The sequence below is a fragment of the Pipistrellus kuhlii genome, unplaced genomic scaffold (genome assembly GCF_014108245.1).
Source record: "Pipistrellus kuhlii isolate mPipKuh1 unplaced genomic scaffold, mPipKuh1.p scaffold_m20_p_5, whole genome shotgun sequence".
Taxonomy (NCBI): domain Eukaryota; kingdom Metazoa; phylum Chordata; class Mammalia; order Chiroptera; family Vespertilionidae; genus Pipistrellus; species Pipistrellus kuhlii.
Window position 1 is genome coordinate 77257788 of NW_023425551.1, and position 13751 is coordinate 77271538.

A 13751-nucleotide genomic window follows, 5' to 3' on the forward strand; every position below is an offset into this window, starting at 1 on the left:
TTTTTCACATTTAAGCAGTCTGCTGCTTTCCTTTACTTACTTGTCTTATATCCTGGCCTCTTCATCATCTCTTTACAACTACCTGCCCACCTTTGGGGGCACAATTCCTACCCCTTCCTGTCCCAGTATTGGATCTACTTTTCCACTGTCTCTAGCTCTCTGGCTACCCCTGTCACCCCTTCCAGTTTGTGCTGCCTGGGTTACCCTGCTGTTTCTGATAAGGGAGACCCACTGCTCTCAGACTTTTTATCAGGGGGTTGGGGGTGGGAGGGAAGGGAAGGGAAGGAGGAGAGAGGTTGGAAGACAGTGAACTGCATGTGCTCCTGGCATTGGCTTCTGAGAGGAGTGTGAGAGATTGGGGCGGGAGGTGGTTCCACCTGGGAATGCCTACACAGATGGCATGTGAGTGAGGCTGTCACAGGTTCTGAGGGGAACTCAGTCACCCCTCCTGTGGGGCATCATCGCTGAATGTGGCTTTCTATTGCAGTGAACAGGCTGAGTTCATTCCATCTGTTACCCCCATGGCTGAGCCTCTGAAGGGCAGGGCAGCTCCCCTCGCCCTTCCCTCAGCCTCGGGGCAAGCCCTGTTAAACCAGAGTGCACCCTCTCTTCCTGATTTCCAGGGTCCTACCAATGTGTGTGGCCACAATCCTCTAATGGGGTTAGAGGCCCCGAATCCTCCCTCACCCCCCATTGAACATCCATGTGCAATCTCACTCCTCTAAACCTTCACTATAGTCTTCCCTCGGTATCTGCAGGGCGTTGGCTCCAGCTCCCCATGAATTCTCAGTCCCTTGTATGAAATGCTGTAGAACAACGCATGGAGGTGGCACTTGGCCTCTGGATTTGCAATTCTCCCTCATAGAAGAACACACGCTCCCTAACTCCTCCTCCATTTGGCTCCCACCCTGCATTGAAAAGACTGTTTTTGATTTGTGGTTGGTTGAACCCACAGGTGGATTAGAAACCCAGAGATAGGGAGGGCCGCTGGGAACGCTCCGAAAGAGACCGAGTACCCGTGGACCCGCTCAGGTTAAACCGTGTTTCTCAAGGGCCAGCTGCCTTGGTCGGGGCAGGTGTTTGGGGTGGGAAGGGGAATAGCTTGAGCTCTAGCCTGTCCTGCTGAGTGTCAGGGTGAAGATGCAGAGAGGTGACAATAGCAAGGTGGGGGGGGGGGGAGCAAAGGGAAGGGAGATGAAGTCAAAACCAAGGTTGGTGCAGAGACTCCAAAATGCAAAGATTGTGTCTGCAGATAGCAGGGGCTGGCTAATTTGTAGTTTGCTCTCAGAGTAAGATTTATTCTGTTTGAAAGGAACAATGGCCACAGCTTGTCCTACTAGGAGGTGTGTTTGAGGAGACCTTTGGAGAAGTACGTTAATTTTCTACCAGTAGTGGTAACTGAACGGTGGGGGAATTAGGAGGAATGTTCCCTGTGTGAGAGGGGATTGCGAATCTGGAGGGTTCGAGCGAAGACTTAAATTGGTGAAAAGTTCATTTCTCTGAAGATGAATCTCTAACCAGCAGCCCCATTCAAAGTCTGTGTCTGCTTTGCAAACAAGGTTCCTGCTTTTATGGCTTTTTTGTTGTTGTTAAAGAAATGGACTTAATGGACTGAGTTCATTTAGACCGGGGATCGGATGAACGAGTGGAATCAGGAGACATCCATTTGGGCATCAGTCTTTGTTTAAGCCACTCGACCACCCCACATCTCTAATGAAATGACATCGCAGTCCCTGGATAAAGTCTTCGGCGGGTAAATGAGTGCGTGCTGAGTGCTTTGAAGATGAAAATCTCGACGCGCAAGTGAACAAGGTTTCTTCCCGGGGCTGCAAACGGCATCATTTGTGCTTTCCTGCCGCACCAGGAGTCACCTCGGTTGACACTGCAGAACATTTCCTCTCCCGAAAGAAGAGCAGGACAGACACAGTGACAACAGGCCTTTATTGGGTTTGCCGGGCAAATTGAGAGAGAGCCCGAACCCATTCACATCCGTACAAGGGATTACACACCGTCCACGTCTGCTACCTATAGATGAAGGTCACGTTTTGCATGAGTCTGTACAGTAAGAAATTGCATGACAATTACCTTATTGAGACATGAATGAGGCGCCAACACCCCCTCCCAGCACTGAAGACAGACAGAAAACGCTGTCCCTCCAGCAGCCTGGCTCATCTCGGCGTTTCAAGATCCCATCAAACCCTCGGCCAAACCAAGGGGACGTTGAGGTTAATCTGCTTGGGAGGAGCTTAGAAGAACTGCAGATTTGGATGTGAAGTGAGAGCCATTGGGCAAGACCCAGCCCTGTCTGTCCATCTGAATCTGGCCCTGACCCATCAGCCCACTGGCTCCCAGGGGAAGAAGCCAGCAAGGTGGTCCATGTCCCAGGCTTGGCAGGAGCGCTCTTCTCCCCGCTCCCAAACACCCAGCACCCTCGTTTGTCTGGTTTCCGTCTGCCGACTGCTATGACACGGCGATAATTAGTCATGCTAGGTTGTCGGGATGACAATCACCGATAATTTTGACAGGCCCCTTCAGGAAGATCGCACGACCCCTGTGCACATTCGGATCCGAGCCACTGGCGGCCGCACTCCTCGCTGCGCCCAGTGCGAACTCGGTGCATCACTGTCAGCCTGGCGGCGCCTCCCTCCCAGCTGCACCCCTAAATTGGTCACAGCTGAGAGAAGGGCACTCACAGCATGGCCAGCAGGGGCCACTCCCGCTGAGGGGAGGCGTGGGGGGAGCTCACTGTGGGGAAGGGGCTGGGGGAGTGAGGGGGGTGCAGAGGAGATTGGATACATCAGAGGGGATTGCAGGGCTGCTGGGTGAGGTCCTGGAAACTGGCTAACATGACCAAGGGAAGGAGAGAAAACTCAGATTTGGATGCAGGCAAAGTCTAAGAGACCTGGAGGAGTTAATGGGAAAATTATTCTCCTTCTCTGCTTCCTGCCAATCTGTATCCATTGACAGAGCAGAAGTAATTATAGATACTGTGGACACATGTGGCATTCAGTAAAGTGTTTCAAATTACACTGCTTAACGACGCTTCCTGGCGCGGCCCTGCTCGGCCCAGTGCGTGGGGCCAGCGGGTAACACCGCAGGGCACGGCGGGTCGCTGGCAGACGTCCCTCACTCTGTGCATGTGACTTCCCAAGCAAACTTGCTCCGGCGAGAAGAAGAAGAAGAAAAAGACGACACTAATTTGGTTTTTGTTGAATATTTAGAATGTCATTCACATGGTTGTCTTAGCAGAGTCAGCTGACATACTTGAAGGATTTTCCTAGTTTGCCTTGTAGGAGCCAAAAGCGGGGTCAGCACTGAAGATTAGAATCAATTCAGTGGAAGGAAAATAAACCTGTGGAACAGATTCTGCCTCCCCGGAGCACGTAGCAGGCATTAACAGTAATGGGAGCACTGTCTGTGCATGGAGAGGAAGCATCTATGGCTCAGACTCCCACACATCCTCTCCCGGGGTCCTGTGGTCCCGTGACCTTCACAGTGGGTGGGAAGATTCTAGATTCATCATCTCCTAACTTTATGCTGCTATGCGCAGGACCACACACACACACACACACACACACACACGGAGTGTTCCTGTGGAGGAAAGGGACGGGAGGAAAAGGAGACAGGAGCTGCTGAAATGTGGCCCACATGGGTGAGGTGACCGAGTCTTGCTGGGCACGGACGTGAATGGACTGTTTGCCCTTCGTGATGGCTGTGCCACCTCTGCCAGGCTGACGTTGCCCAGGTTGCTGGGCTTCTCCCACTTCGGGGAGCGCTACAGAAAACAAAAGAGGGCCAGGACCCTTGTAGGGCTCCTTCAGTCCGCTCTGTGTGTCTGCCAGGACTTCTCCAACAAGTACAGGGGCAGCAGGAGCACATGGAGCCAGACCATTGGAAGAGCGCTGGGTTTGGGACATGGGATGGCCCCTCGCTGTCTCTATGCGTATGCGGGCTTTATGCATTTCATTTCTTAATGTTAAGACAAGGATGAGTGGAGTATGGCATAGAGATTATAAAACACACGCTACCCCTTGTCTCAGTAAAATAAGTCACTGCGGAGATGGCACCTACATTTGCTGCTGTTTGCTCTCTAACGGAAACCCAGATAACAGCTCATTTTTACTTAGAGCATTGGTGAAGCCATTTATACTTTTCACCTATCCTTGCTAGAGGCCTCGCTGGCTAGATAGGCAGGAGCTGGCCGGGGTCCTGGCCCAGCTCAGCCACTATCTACTGTGTTTTCCCGAAAATAAGACATCCTCCGAAAATAAAACCTACTTACAGGTTTCCTTCCGAGTGAAACATAAGGCATCCCCTGAAAATAAGGCCCCCCTTGGCTAACCATGAGAGATTTGGTCCACTGATTCTGAAAGAAATGGAGTCACAAGAAATTCACCCGGAAATTCAGGAATTGGATTGTTATGATGATGTTCCAGAAGATTTTGACATGATTGTCATTGAATAAATGAGTAAATTCTTGATACTGTAGGATTCACAGTTTGTCTGGTTTGTGTTGACAACTACCATACTACTGTACCATATACAGGTAATAATTTTCCTTTATTTTCATTTAACAATAACTGTGTACTGTATTCTTCTTCATGGAAAAATAATACATCCACTGAAAATAAGACCTAGCGCATCTTTGGGAGCAAAAATTAATATAAGACACTGTCTTATTTCTGGGGAAACAGGGTAGCACTGTGACCTTGGGCATGTCAGCTCTGCCAGCCTCCCTCCTCCCTGTAGCTCAGGCAGGAGGGCTCTCCAGGGTCCTTCCTGCTCTTGAGTCTCAGAGAACTCCACTGGGGTGGTCTTCAGCAAGAATTGCATTGAAGCAATTGAAAATCATGCCACAACCTGTAAAGGCCTTTGAAACGGAAGGAAAGTTTGCAACATGTGGTTTGCTTCAGATCTGCGATTTAGCTGCTCCAAGGATTGAAATGGCAAGGACAGGCTGACAGGATTTAAGCCCCTAAAAGTCGAGGGAGCTGGCCAGAGTGCTGAATCCAGACCTTGAGGGCCGCTCAGCTCCAGTGCCCACACCCTGCTGGCCAGCAGTACACTCAGCACAGAGGCAGACAAGCTCCAGCCCCACAGCATCAGGCATGCAAAGCCCCAGAGCCTCAGCGTCAGGCATGCAAACAGCTGGTGGGTTCCGGGGTACGTCGCATTTGATGGTTCCCAGATCTGTTAGAACTATTTTACATTTAGGACAGTTTGGGAACAGCTTTGAAAGGAGTGCACTGCAGTTCACATGAATATTAATAGTGCGGGTCTTGGAACAAAGAAAGAAAATATTTTCTTCAGTATCTGGTAAGTCTCCAAGAAGGAGAAAGTCCCTCGACGTTAAAAGGCGTGGAATGTGGGGGCGTGACGAGCCTTCTGAAATCAGGAATCGCCAGCACCAGTTGGGAAAAGAACTGTGCTTGTCAAATTGCCCGAGCTTCCCGGGTGCCCCTCACTAAACACTGTCTCCCCTCAACAATGTAGTTCTTGCAGGAAATGCCAATGCGTCTCTTTCGTTGTTGCCATGCCGTGTATCAATATTCTCAAAATCTTCCAAAACCGAAATGCTTGCACCAGAGCTGTACCCCCCACCCCGTCAACACCCCAGTGCCCATCACCCCTCCAGCTCCACTGAGAGAGCCAAGGAGCGGTGCCGGCCGGGAAGGCTGCCCTGCCTCCGCTGAGGAGGCGGTACGCACAGTTCTTCTTTAGCCCGAGGCCCAGCTTCCCTATTAACACAGACACAACACTTGGCTGAAGCTGAGGTATAAGAAATTTTCTGCTTGACGTGTTTTATGTCCCATTATTATTTTCCCTGCGTGTCACACGCCTCTGCTGAGAACTCGTCTGGTGCAAGGTTTTGGGGGAGGCCCCTGCCGCTCAAAACAGGAAGGAGGGAGAGAGGGGCTCCGACAGCAGTTCATCGGAAGCTTCTCCCTCGGCTCTCCCGGGAGGCCGGGACTCCAGAGAGGTCTCTCCTGCTGGAACCGTCCTCAGCACCCGTCCACGCCGCCACCAGCCTCCCAGGGTGGCTGGCTCCCTTTTTTCTGGGAATCTACGGTGCTGCTACGTGTCAGCTCATGGTGGCTGCAGCAGGATTAGCAAGTTACTACTGCTCATGACTTATGGGATGAGACCGGAGGCAGGGCAAACATTAATGGGCTCTGAGTGTGGAGGAGTCCAATCAGTGACACCCCTCCCATTTATCCCCCCACCCCCACCCCAGCAAACATCACCACCATCACCACTGCCACAACTTAGTTCTTGTTTCATCAGGTGGGAGAAACCAGAATGGCATGTTTGCACATACAGACCATTCACAGCAATGGAGAGAAGCGGATCCAGTCTATACAAGCTCCCCAGTGGGGGTTCTTCAGAGGGAGGGGAGGCCTGTCTCCATGGTAACAGTGGGGCCTGGCAGTTGTCCCACAAGAGGTCACATTTCCTAAAGTTAGAGGAGGCACCCAAACTCCCATGAGAATGCAGAATCTGGCCATAAGTGGAAGCATGTCCACAGGGTGGTGCGAGCACCCTCCCGGCTCCTGGGTTTCCGTCAGCAGCGGGCAACCAAATCCCTGGCGTGGGTGTTGTTGGAGCTCCTAGGGGAACCCAGGGCACTCCCGAGCATCTCCAGAAGAGAGTTGGGGGCTCATGCACAGGGCGGGCTCCTGGGGAGTGGGCCTGCCGGGTTCCCTGGGGTGGCAGGGGCAGGCACCAAAGCAACTCAGAGAGACGCCCAGGAGAAGTGGGAACCAGCAAAGAAAACCCGCAGGCATCTCCTCGACATGACCCACAGCCATTTCGAGAACCAGCTGCTGGGTGCAGCCCCAACACACCTCTGCAAAGAGAAGCTGGTGGAAGATGAGGGGCAAGCAGAGGGGAACCTGTGACCTGGACACATGCCCATCGCCCCTGACCAAGGAGCCGATGGGCTGGGGGGAACCCCCCCTCGTCCCCCGAGGCAGGGCAGCGCTGCATTACCCAGCTCTCGTCTGGCTGGGGTTATGTCCGCCTCTCTCAGGACCACCTCCTCCGACAGCTGCAGTCCCACTAATAAGCCATTGACCTCACGTTTGATCTGGGGCTGATTTGCGGCGCTGTCTGGGGGAACCCCAGGGGCCTGTGGCTTAACGGGAAGAGATCCTCATTTTAGCAGCAATCGCTTTTCCTCTCTTCCCGCCACAGTGATCAAATTAGCAGGCTGCTTCTCTTCAGAGAAAATGTGTCCACGTCCCGGGGGCATTGCCCATTTGCCTGTCTGATGGGTTGGGGAAGGGGGAGCGGGCGGAGAGAAGAGGGTGTTTGAGAGCAGCTGTCCCTCCCTTCCCCGGCCCCGCCCGGGAGGCTCTCCCCCACCTGGGAGGGCGGGCGCCTCGGGCTTAGCTGCAGGAGACCTGGCAGGTGGCGGTGTACACGCTGCTCCCCGCGGCGCCCCCGCTGCTCAGGCTGCTGGTGGCACACTGCAGGGGCTTCATGCTGCTGTCCCTCTGCATGTGCAGGCGCTCCAGCCGCCAGCGCTCCCACCTCTTCCGGAACTCCAGCTGGACCTTCCGTGGGAAAAGGAGGGGAACAAAAGCCATCATGCAAACCGGCCGCCCACAGGATGGCCGTGATTACATTAGCGGGGAAGGGAAGCATCCACGGCATTGCATCAGGAGACACAAGTCAAGGCCTTCGGGCGCCTAAATTAATATCCCAATAAAATTGTTTATTGTTGTCTCCTATTTTCCGCCTCAGCTCAGGAGAGAGAGATGGGCTTGATGGTTTAATCGGTCCCTTCCATCTCTAAACTCTGACTCACCAAGCACCTTCCCCATCCATCTCGGGATCATTGAACGGAAGAGAACGAGAGGGAGAAACTCGGGGAGACGAGAAGGAGGAGGAGAGAGAATCTGACTTTTCAGCTTGGAAGACAGGAGAAGGACGCACACCCCCACCCCTCATGGTGTCCACCCCGGCTTCAGGGGAGGGAGGAGCAAAGGGCGGGAGAGGCTGCGCTGGGAGCAGCAGTGAGGAGGGGGCCGTGGGCCAGGGCTTCGCTGCCTGTGTTTGAACTAAGCCCATCCAGGAACCAGTCCGGACCCAGGGGTGCGGCCAGGTGAGGTCAGTCAACCGGGCCCTGCTGTGCAGGGCTCGGGCTCCCCTGAAAAAGCCTTCTCTGGGGACCACGTTGTGGGCACAGAGATCAACTCCAGCTAACACTGTGGATCCCGGAGTTGCCATGGGCTCGTGGCCACACGCTGGTGACCCAGGTCCTCCAGGGGCTGCTGGGACCTGCAGGTCCATCCGGCCCAGGGCGCCTGGAGGGCTCTTCTGGGGACGTTTCCATAAGTTCTAGAGAAGATTCCAGAACTTCTCCTATGCCCACCCTTGCACCCAGGCCTCCCCACACTGGAATGTCCGGGGCCTGATTCCTCTTTCCGGCCCCAGCCACCTGGATGGCCAGCTGCCAGCAGCTGGAGGAAGCAGCTCGCTGCCCATGCCCATCCGCCCCTGCACAAACACCCCCCTCTGTGCAACTGCAGGGATGACATCCACCCAGCTGGGCCCACCCACGCCTGGTGTGGCCGCTCGCCACCCCTTAAAAGAACGTCTGCTGCACTGAGTGGAGAGGAGCTGCCGGGGCCTGCCTGCCAGGATGGGCCCAGAGCCCCAGGCCACACTGCGGAGCCCAGGCCCGGGTGCGAAGGGACGGGGAGTGGACACGTGTAGCCCCCGCCACGCGCCAGCTCCCTGCCCAGCAGAGTGTGTGTGGAGTGTGTGCTCACAGCTGGGATGGTGGCCTCAGACAATGGTGGTCTCTGTGCAGCATCCCAAAACCAGGGATTTGGGGAGAGAGATGGTAAACTGAGGCACGTCCATGGGCAGCCACCCAGGGACTGAAGGGGTCTCGTGGACGCCAGCAGGAAAACAGGCAGGACCAGGGCTCCCCAGTGTGTCGACTCTGGGCCTCTGTGCCCATCACCCTCGGCACTTTTCCCAAACCTCCGCTGGTGTCCCTCCCACCACAAAGCAGCGGTTATTGGGAGCTACGACACGCAGCATTTTCCGTGGATTATTTTAGTTAAATGTCACAGCAACCCTGTGACCAGCTCCTGTTTGAGGGAACTGAGGTGTGTGGTGTTTAAGTGTTTCTCTGGGCCCAGCTGGCCCGGCTCAGTGGTTGAGCCAGGAGGTCACAGTTCGATTCCCGTTAGAATACATGTCCGGGGTTTCAGGAGGCAGCTGATCAATGACTCTCTCATCATTAATGTTTCTCTCCCTCTCCCTTCCTCTCTGAAATCAATTTAAAAATCTATTTGAGCCGAAACCGGTTTGGGTCAGTGGATAAAGCGTCGGCCTGCAGCCTGAAAGGTCCAGATTTGATTCCGGTCAAGGGCATGTACCTTGGTTGCGGGCACATCCCCAGTAGGGGGTGTGCAAGAGGCAGCTGATCAATGATTCTCTCTCATCGGTGTTTCTAACTCTCTATCCCTCTCTCTTTCTCTCTGTAAAAAATCAATAAAATATATTTTAAAAAATCTATTTGAAAATATTTCTCTGGCTCTCAGCCTGGATTTGAACTAATGGGGACTGACTCCAAAGCCAGTCTCCTAGCAGAGGCCCTGCCTCCCCCGACTATCTCGGCCATATTTGTTTCTGTGCGCGCCCCGCCCCGCGCCCCCCCTCCCCCCAACTCAGGTGGCAGGGCCGGCACCACACCTTCCTCACCTCACTTGTCCTGAACCTGTCACAGTGCCCGGCATACAGTCGGTACTCAGTAAGTGTTTCTTAAAGGAGCCAAATGGATGAATGAGTAACAAATAAGCCCCTGATGTTGGGCTCCTGGATACCGAGCTATTACGATGGAGCCGCATGGACAATGACGCAAGTGTGGACCTGGTCCAGCACTGCACCCCCTAAGTCACCCCCATCCTGCCCCACGGCCCCTCTGGCAAGGCACCGAGCCAGGCTCTGGGGTTGAGGTGAACTGGTAATGCTCATTCACCACCATTTGCACTTGGGGAGAGAAGCAAGGCGACTGCCAGGCCACACAGCCAGGCAGTGTCAGAACCAGACCATCATGTGGGCTCCGGGGTCAGAGCACAGGAGCCGCCATCAGTTCCCCCAGGCCACTCCTCCTGGGCCTGCTCCCCGCCCTCCGGCCGCAGGTGCCGGGCAGCCATGCAGGACCAATGCCCGGGCCATCTTTCCTCTTCGGGTCACAAGAACCTGGCATTGCCATGGTAACCATGGACCTGGAGGACAGGCCCCAGTCCAAGAGCCACGGGTGCCTCTGTGGCCCAGAGATGGTGACAGGTCTGTCCTCATGCTGGCAGCTACAGCGCACAAGGGACTCCACGAGGAGTACAGGTGCACTGGGTGGGGCCTCTGGGACCCCAAGGCAGGAGCCTGGGAGAGCCCCCGGGAGAGGCCAGCAGGGATCTGGTGATTCACGGGTCAAGTTATTTGCCAGGAGCAGAGCGGGGGTATGTGCCCATCCCTCCCTCGGTATACAGCGGAGCCGGGCGGGGGAGGCCGGCGAGGAGGGAGGTGGCAGGGAGACTGGGCTTTTAGGACTGGAATCAGGAGACGGGACTGAGACAGGGTCCAGGTGAGACACTCCACGGAAGTGCTGGGGAAGCCATTGCACAGGTGCCTGCAGGGGTGGGGCGTGAGCGTGCGCTGCCAGCAGGGCTCTGGGGAAAGGGGAGGGATACATGGGAAGTGGGACTGGGGGGTTCAGTGAGAAGTGGCAGCAAGGAGCCCAGTTCTCTCCTCACAGGCCTCCGCTCCCCTGCCGAGCACACAGGGGAGGGGACACCGCCATCCTGGCCCTGTCCCCAGAAGATAAAGCTGCAGAGCTTTGGGCCAGGTGGCACACCACTCCTCTGGCTGTGCCATTCCTGCAGGGAATGCCATCCCTCTGGGTGTCCTCCACACCTGCCTTCCCTCCTTGCCTGGCCCACCCCACACGGCTGGCCAGCCCTCTGAGACCTGCCCGGGAATGCCCTTTGCCTGGGGCTGCCTCCGCCTCCTCAGTTGCCGGCTATGTAGGCTCCCTCCCACACCCTCCCACAGCCTGCGAGCTCGTCCACCTTCTCGCCATCGAATGGGGGCTTTCCTTCCACGTTGCTCAGACTAAACTGTCTCATCTGTAACAGGAGGATAACACCTGCTGCACAGGATTGGATTCATTAAAACCCCCGAGCACCTCGTACACAGCCAGTGCTCCGGAGGTGTCTCCCTCTCCTTCAGAGATCCGAGTCCACGCCCTGCGAGCATCGGCACCTCCTTTTTGTAGACGAGGAAACCGAGGTTCAGAGTGGGCCTGTCGCTCACCCAATGTCACACAGCTCATTTGGTGACGGGGCCAGCACCAGAGCGGAAAGCTGATGCCATTGCCCACACCCTTCATCCTCCCTGCGGCGTCACATTGCTTCTCTGAGCGTCTCCCAGATCCCCGAAACTCCAAAGTCCCACCGCTGCTCCCCTGTCCCCCACGCCCAGAGCAAAAGCGCAGTTTGCATGAGTGCGCAGACTCTAAGATCTCTGAGCTCCGACCCCGGTCTCAGCGACACAGAGCCACACGGAGAGAAGGGTCTTGGACGAACAGTGTCCCTGGGCCCCCTGAGGCAGACCCTCCGCTGCAGTTACCTGGATGCAGCTGACAGAGCCTCAGTCCCCCCCAGACTGCGGGGAGGGGTGCCGCCCTTCTGGGGGTCAGGCCTCTTGTGGAAACTTCCCCAGGCGGCCCTGTGCTGCCTGTGGGACTATTACTTGTTTTCTCCCCTGGAAGATGTGTGTGTGTATGTGTGTCGGGGAGTGGGGGTGAGCAGTGAGATCTGTGATATCCGCTCTGATGGCTTGAGGTGTGCCTGCTCTAGCACCAAGCTAGGTACTTTGGAGCAAGCAGCCTGCCCCCGGCACCACAGACACAAACAGCCCCTCTCGCCAGGAGCTGGCCCTCCCGGAGGGGGAGGGCTGTGGTCTCAGGGGGTCTCCAGGAGACGGTGTGGGGTCAGCCAGAGCCCTCCTCCCAGCCCAGCCGCCAGCAGGCCTCGGAGGAGCTTCCGTGTGGCCGGGCCCTGGCCTGCCTGCAAGAAGGGCGGCTGGCTTCTCCCAGCAGAACTCACTGAGTCCTGGCCCTGCCGCTCTCCAGGCCAAACCTGGGCATGCGTCTCTGTCTCTGACCATCAGCGTTCTCATGTGAGGAGCACGGGAATATCAAATCCAAGCTTTGGCAGGGATTTCTGGGGGAAGAGGCTGGGACACTCAACGGAGACAGTGATTATTAAAGCCCCAAATCTGGGCCGTGGGCACGTCTGTGGAGTCACCTTGTAACAGTCTCACCACCTGCTCTCAGGACTCCCTTACCATGGGGCTGGGTCTCCCCCAAACTCACAGATGGTAAGGTAAGCCTGCACACGTGTGTGTGTGTGTGTGTGTGTGTGTGTGTGTGTCTGTGAGAGAGAGAGAGAGAGAGAGAGAGAGAGAGAGAGAGAGACCCGTACACAGAAAACTGGGTTTGCTAAGTAGGGGTCTGAGCTGGGAGAGTGTGGGGGTCCCCACTGAATAGTTCCAGAACACCGAGGGTGGCAGCCTAGCAGGGTGCCCACGCCCTTCCTCAGGCCTTACCTCGTTGTTGACAAAGCAGTATAAGATAGCCACCATCAGCCCCTGGAACAGAGAGGCGCGTCAGCAGGGAGGAGGTGAGAGGAGAAGGGAGGAGGGAGAGGCGGGGGGTGGGGGAAGGCTGGCGTCCTGCAGATGGCCCCGGTCCCCAGCTCCATGGGGCTCCCGCCCCAGCTTTGCCTGCTCAGACTGGGAAGCCCAGAGCCAGGGGCTGCTCTCCTCTCCTCTCTGGAGGGACAAGAAGTCCTCTTGCCCAGGTGCTGCAGAGCCCTCCCATCTCCCTTAGGGGACAAAGGGCCCCCAAAGGAGGACCTCTGACTGCATGGACTTCCCCCACCCAGCCCCGTGCTCACTCAGGAGACACGTGCTCCAGAACTCCGATCTGTGTGTGAGTATGTGTGTGCATGTGTGCATGTGTGCTTGTGCATTACTATTGTGTGCACACGTGTCTCTCGGTGTGTGCACATGAAGTTTCCTTCTTCATGTGAACACGTGTGTGTGTTCATGTTGTGTACATGTGTTTATGGGTGAGTGTGTGCATGTGCATGTCTGTGCATTTAAGTATTGTGCACATGTGTGTCTGCATGTGTGTGTGTCTCTGTGTGCATGCATATACAAGTGCGTGAGTGTGAGTGCACATGCACATATGTGTACATGTGAATGCATATGCATGTGACTGTGTGTGCATATGTGTGTCTGTGTGAATGTGCTGTGTGTCTCTCTGTGTATATGCACATGTAAGAATATGTGCATGTGAGTATGTGTATGTGTGCATGTGACTATGCATGTGACTGTGTATGTGTGCATCACATGTGACTGTTTGATGTGAGTGTGTGTGCAAGTGCACACACAGGTCCGCATGCTTGTGGCCATCCCATGAGCTTCCTGAGAGGCTGGGACCAGTATCTTATGTTCTTACGCCCCCAATGACACCTACACCCCTGAAGCAGAGTCTTCTAATACTAGTGGAGAAGATCAGTTCATGGCTGGGTGCCCACGGCTACATCCGGAAAGCTTCTTGTCATTGTGCTTACAGAAAAGACCGGCCTGGGCATCGGGGCACCAGGGATTCCAGCTCAGGCTCAGCTCCAACCACACAACCTGGCCAGGACCCCTCTCCTCCCGGC

The 13751-nt window shown here is 55.6% G+C and overlaps 1 protein-coding gene across 1 annotated transcript in view; it reads right to left on the reverse strand.

The window, feature by feature from the left end:
- Window positions 1-7267: 7267 nt before the first annotated feature.
- GLP1R (glucagon like peptide 1 receptor) overlaps window positions 7268-13751 on the reverse strand; it is a 33011-nt gene continuing 26527 nt past the window's right edge. Inside the window, exons 12-13 of the mRNA XM_036414992.2 lie at window positions 12628-12669; window positions 7268-7556 (exon numbers count right to left, since the gene is read on the reverse strand). Coding sequence (XP_036270885.1) covers window positions 7389-7556; window positions 12628-12669 — 210 coding nt within the window. The 3' untranslated portion in view covers window positions 7268-7388. The remainder of the gene's footprint in view (window positions 7557-12627; window positions 12670-13751) is intronic.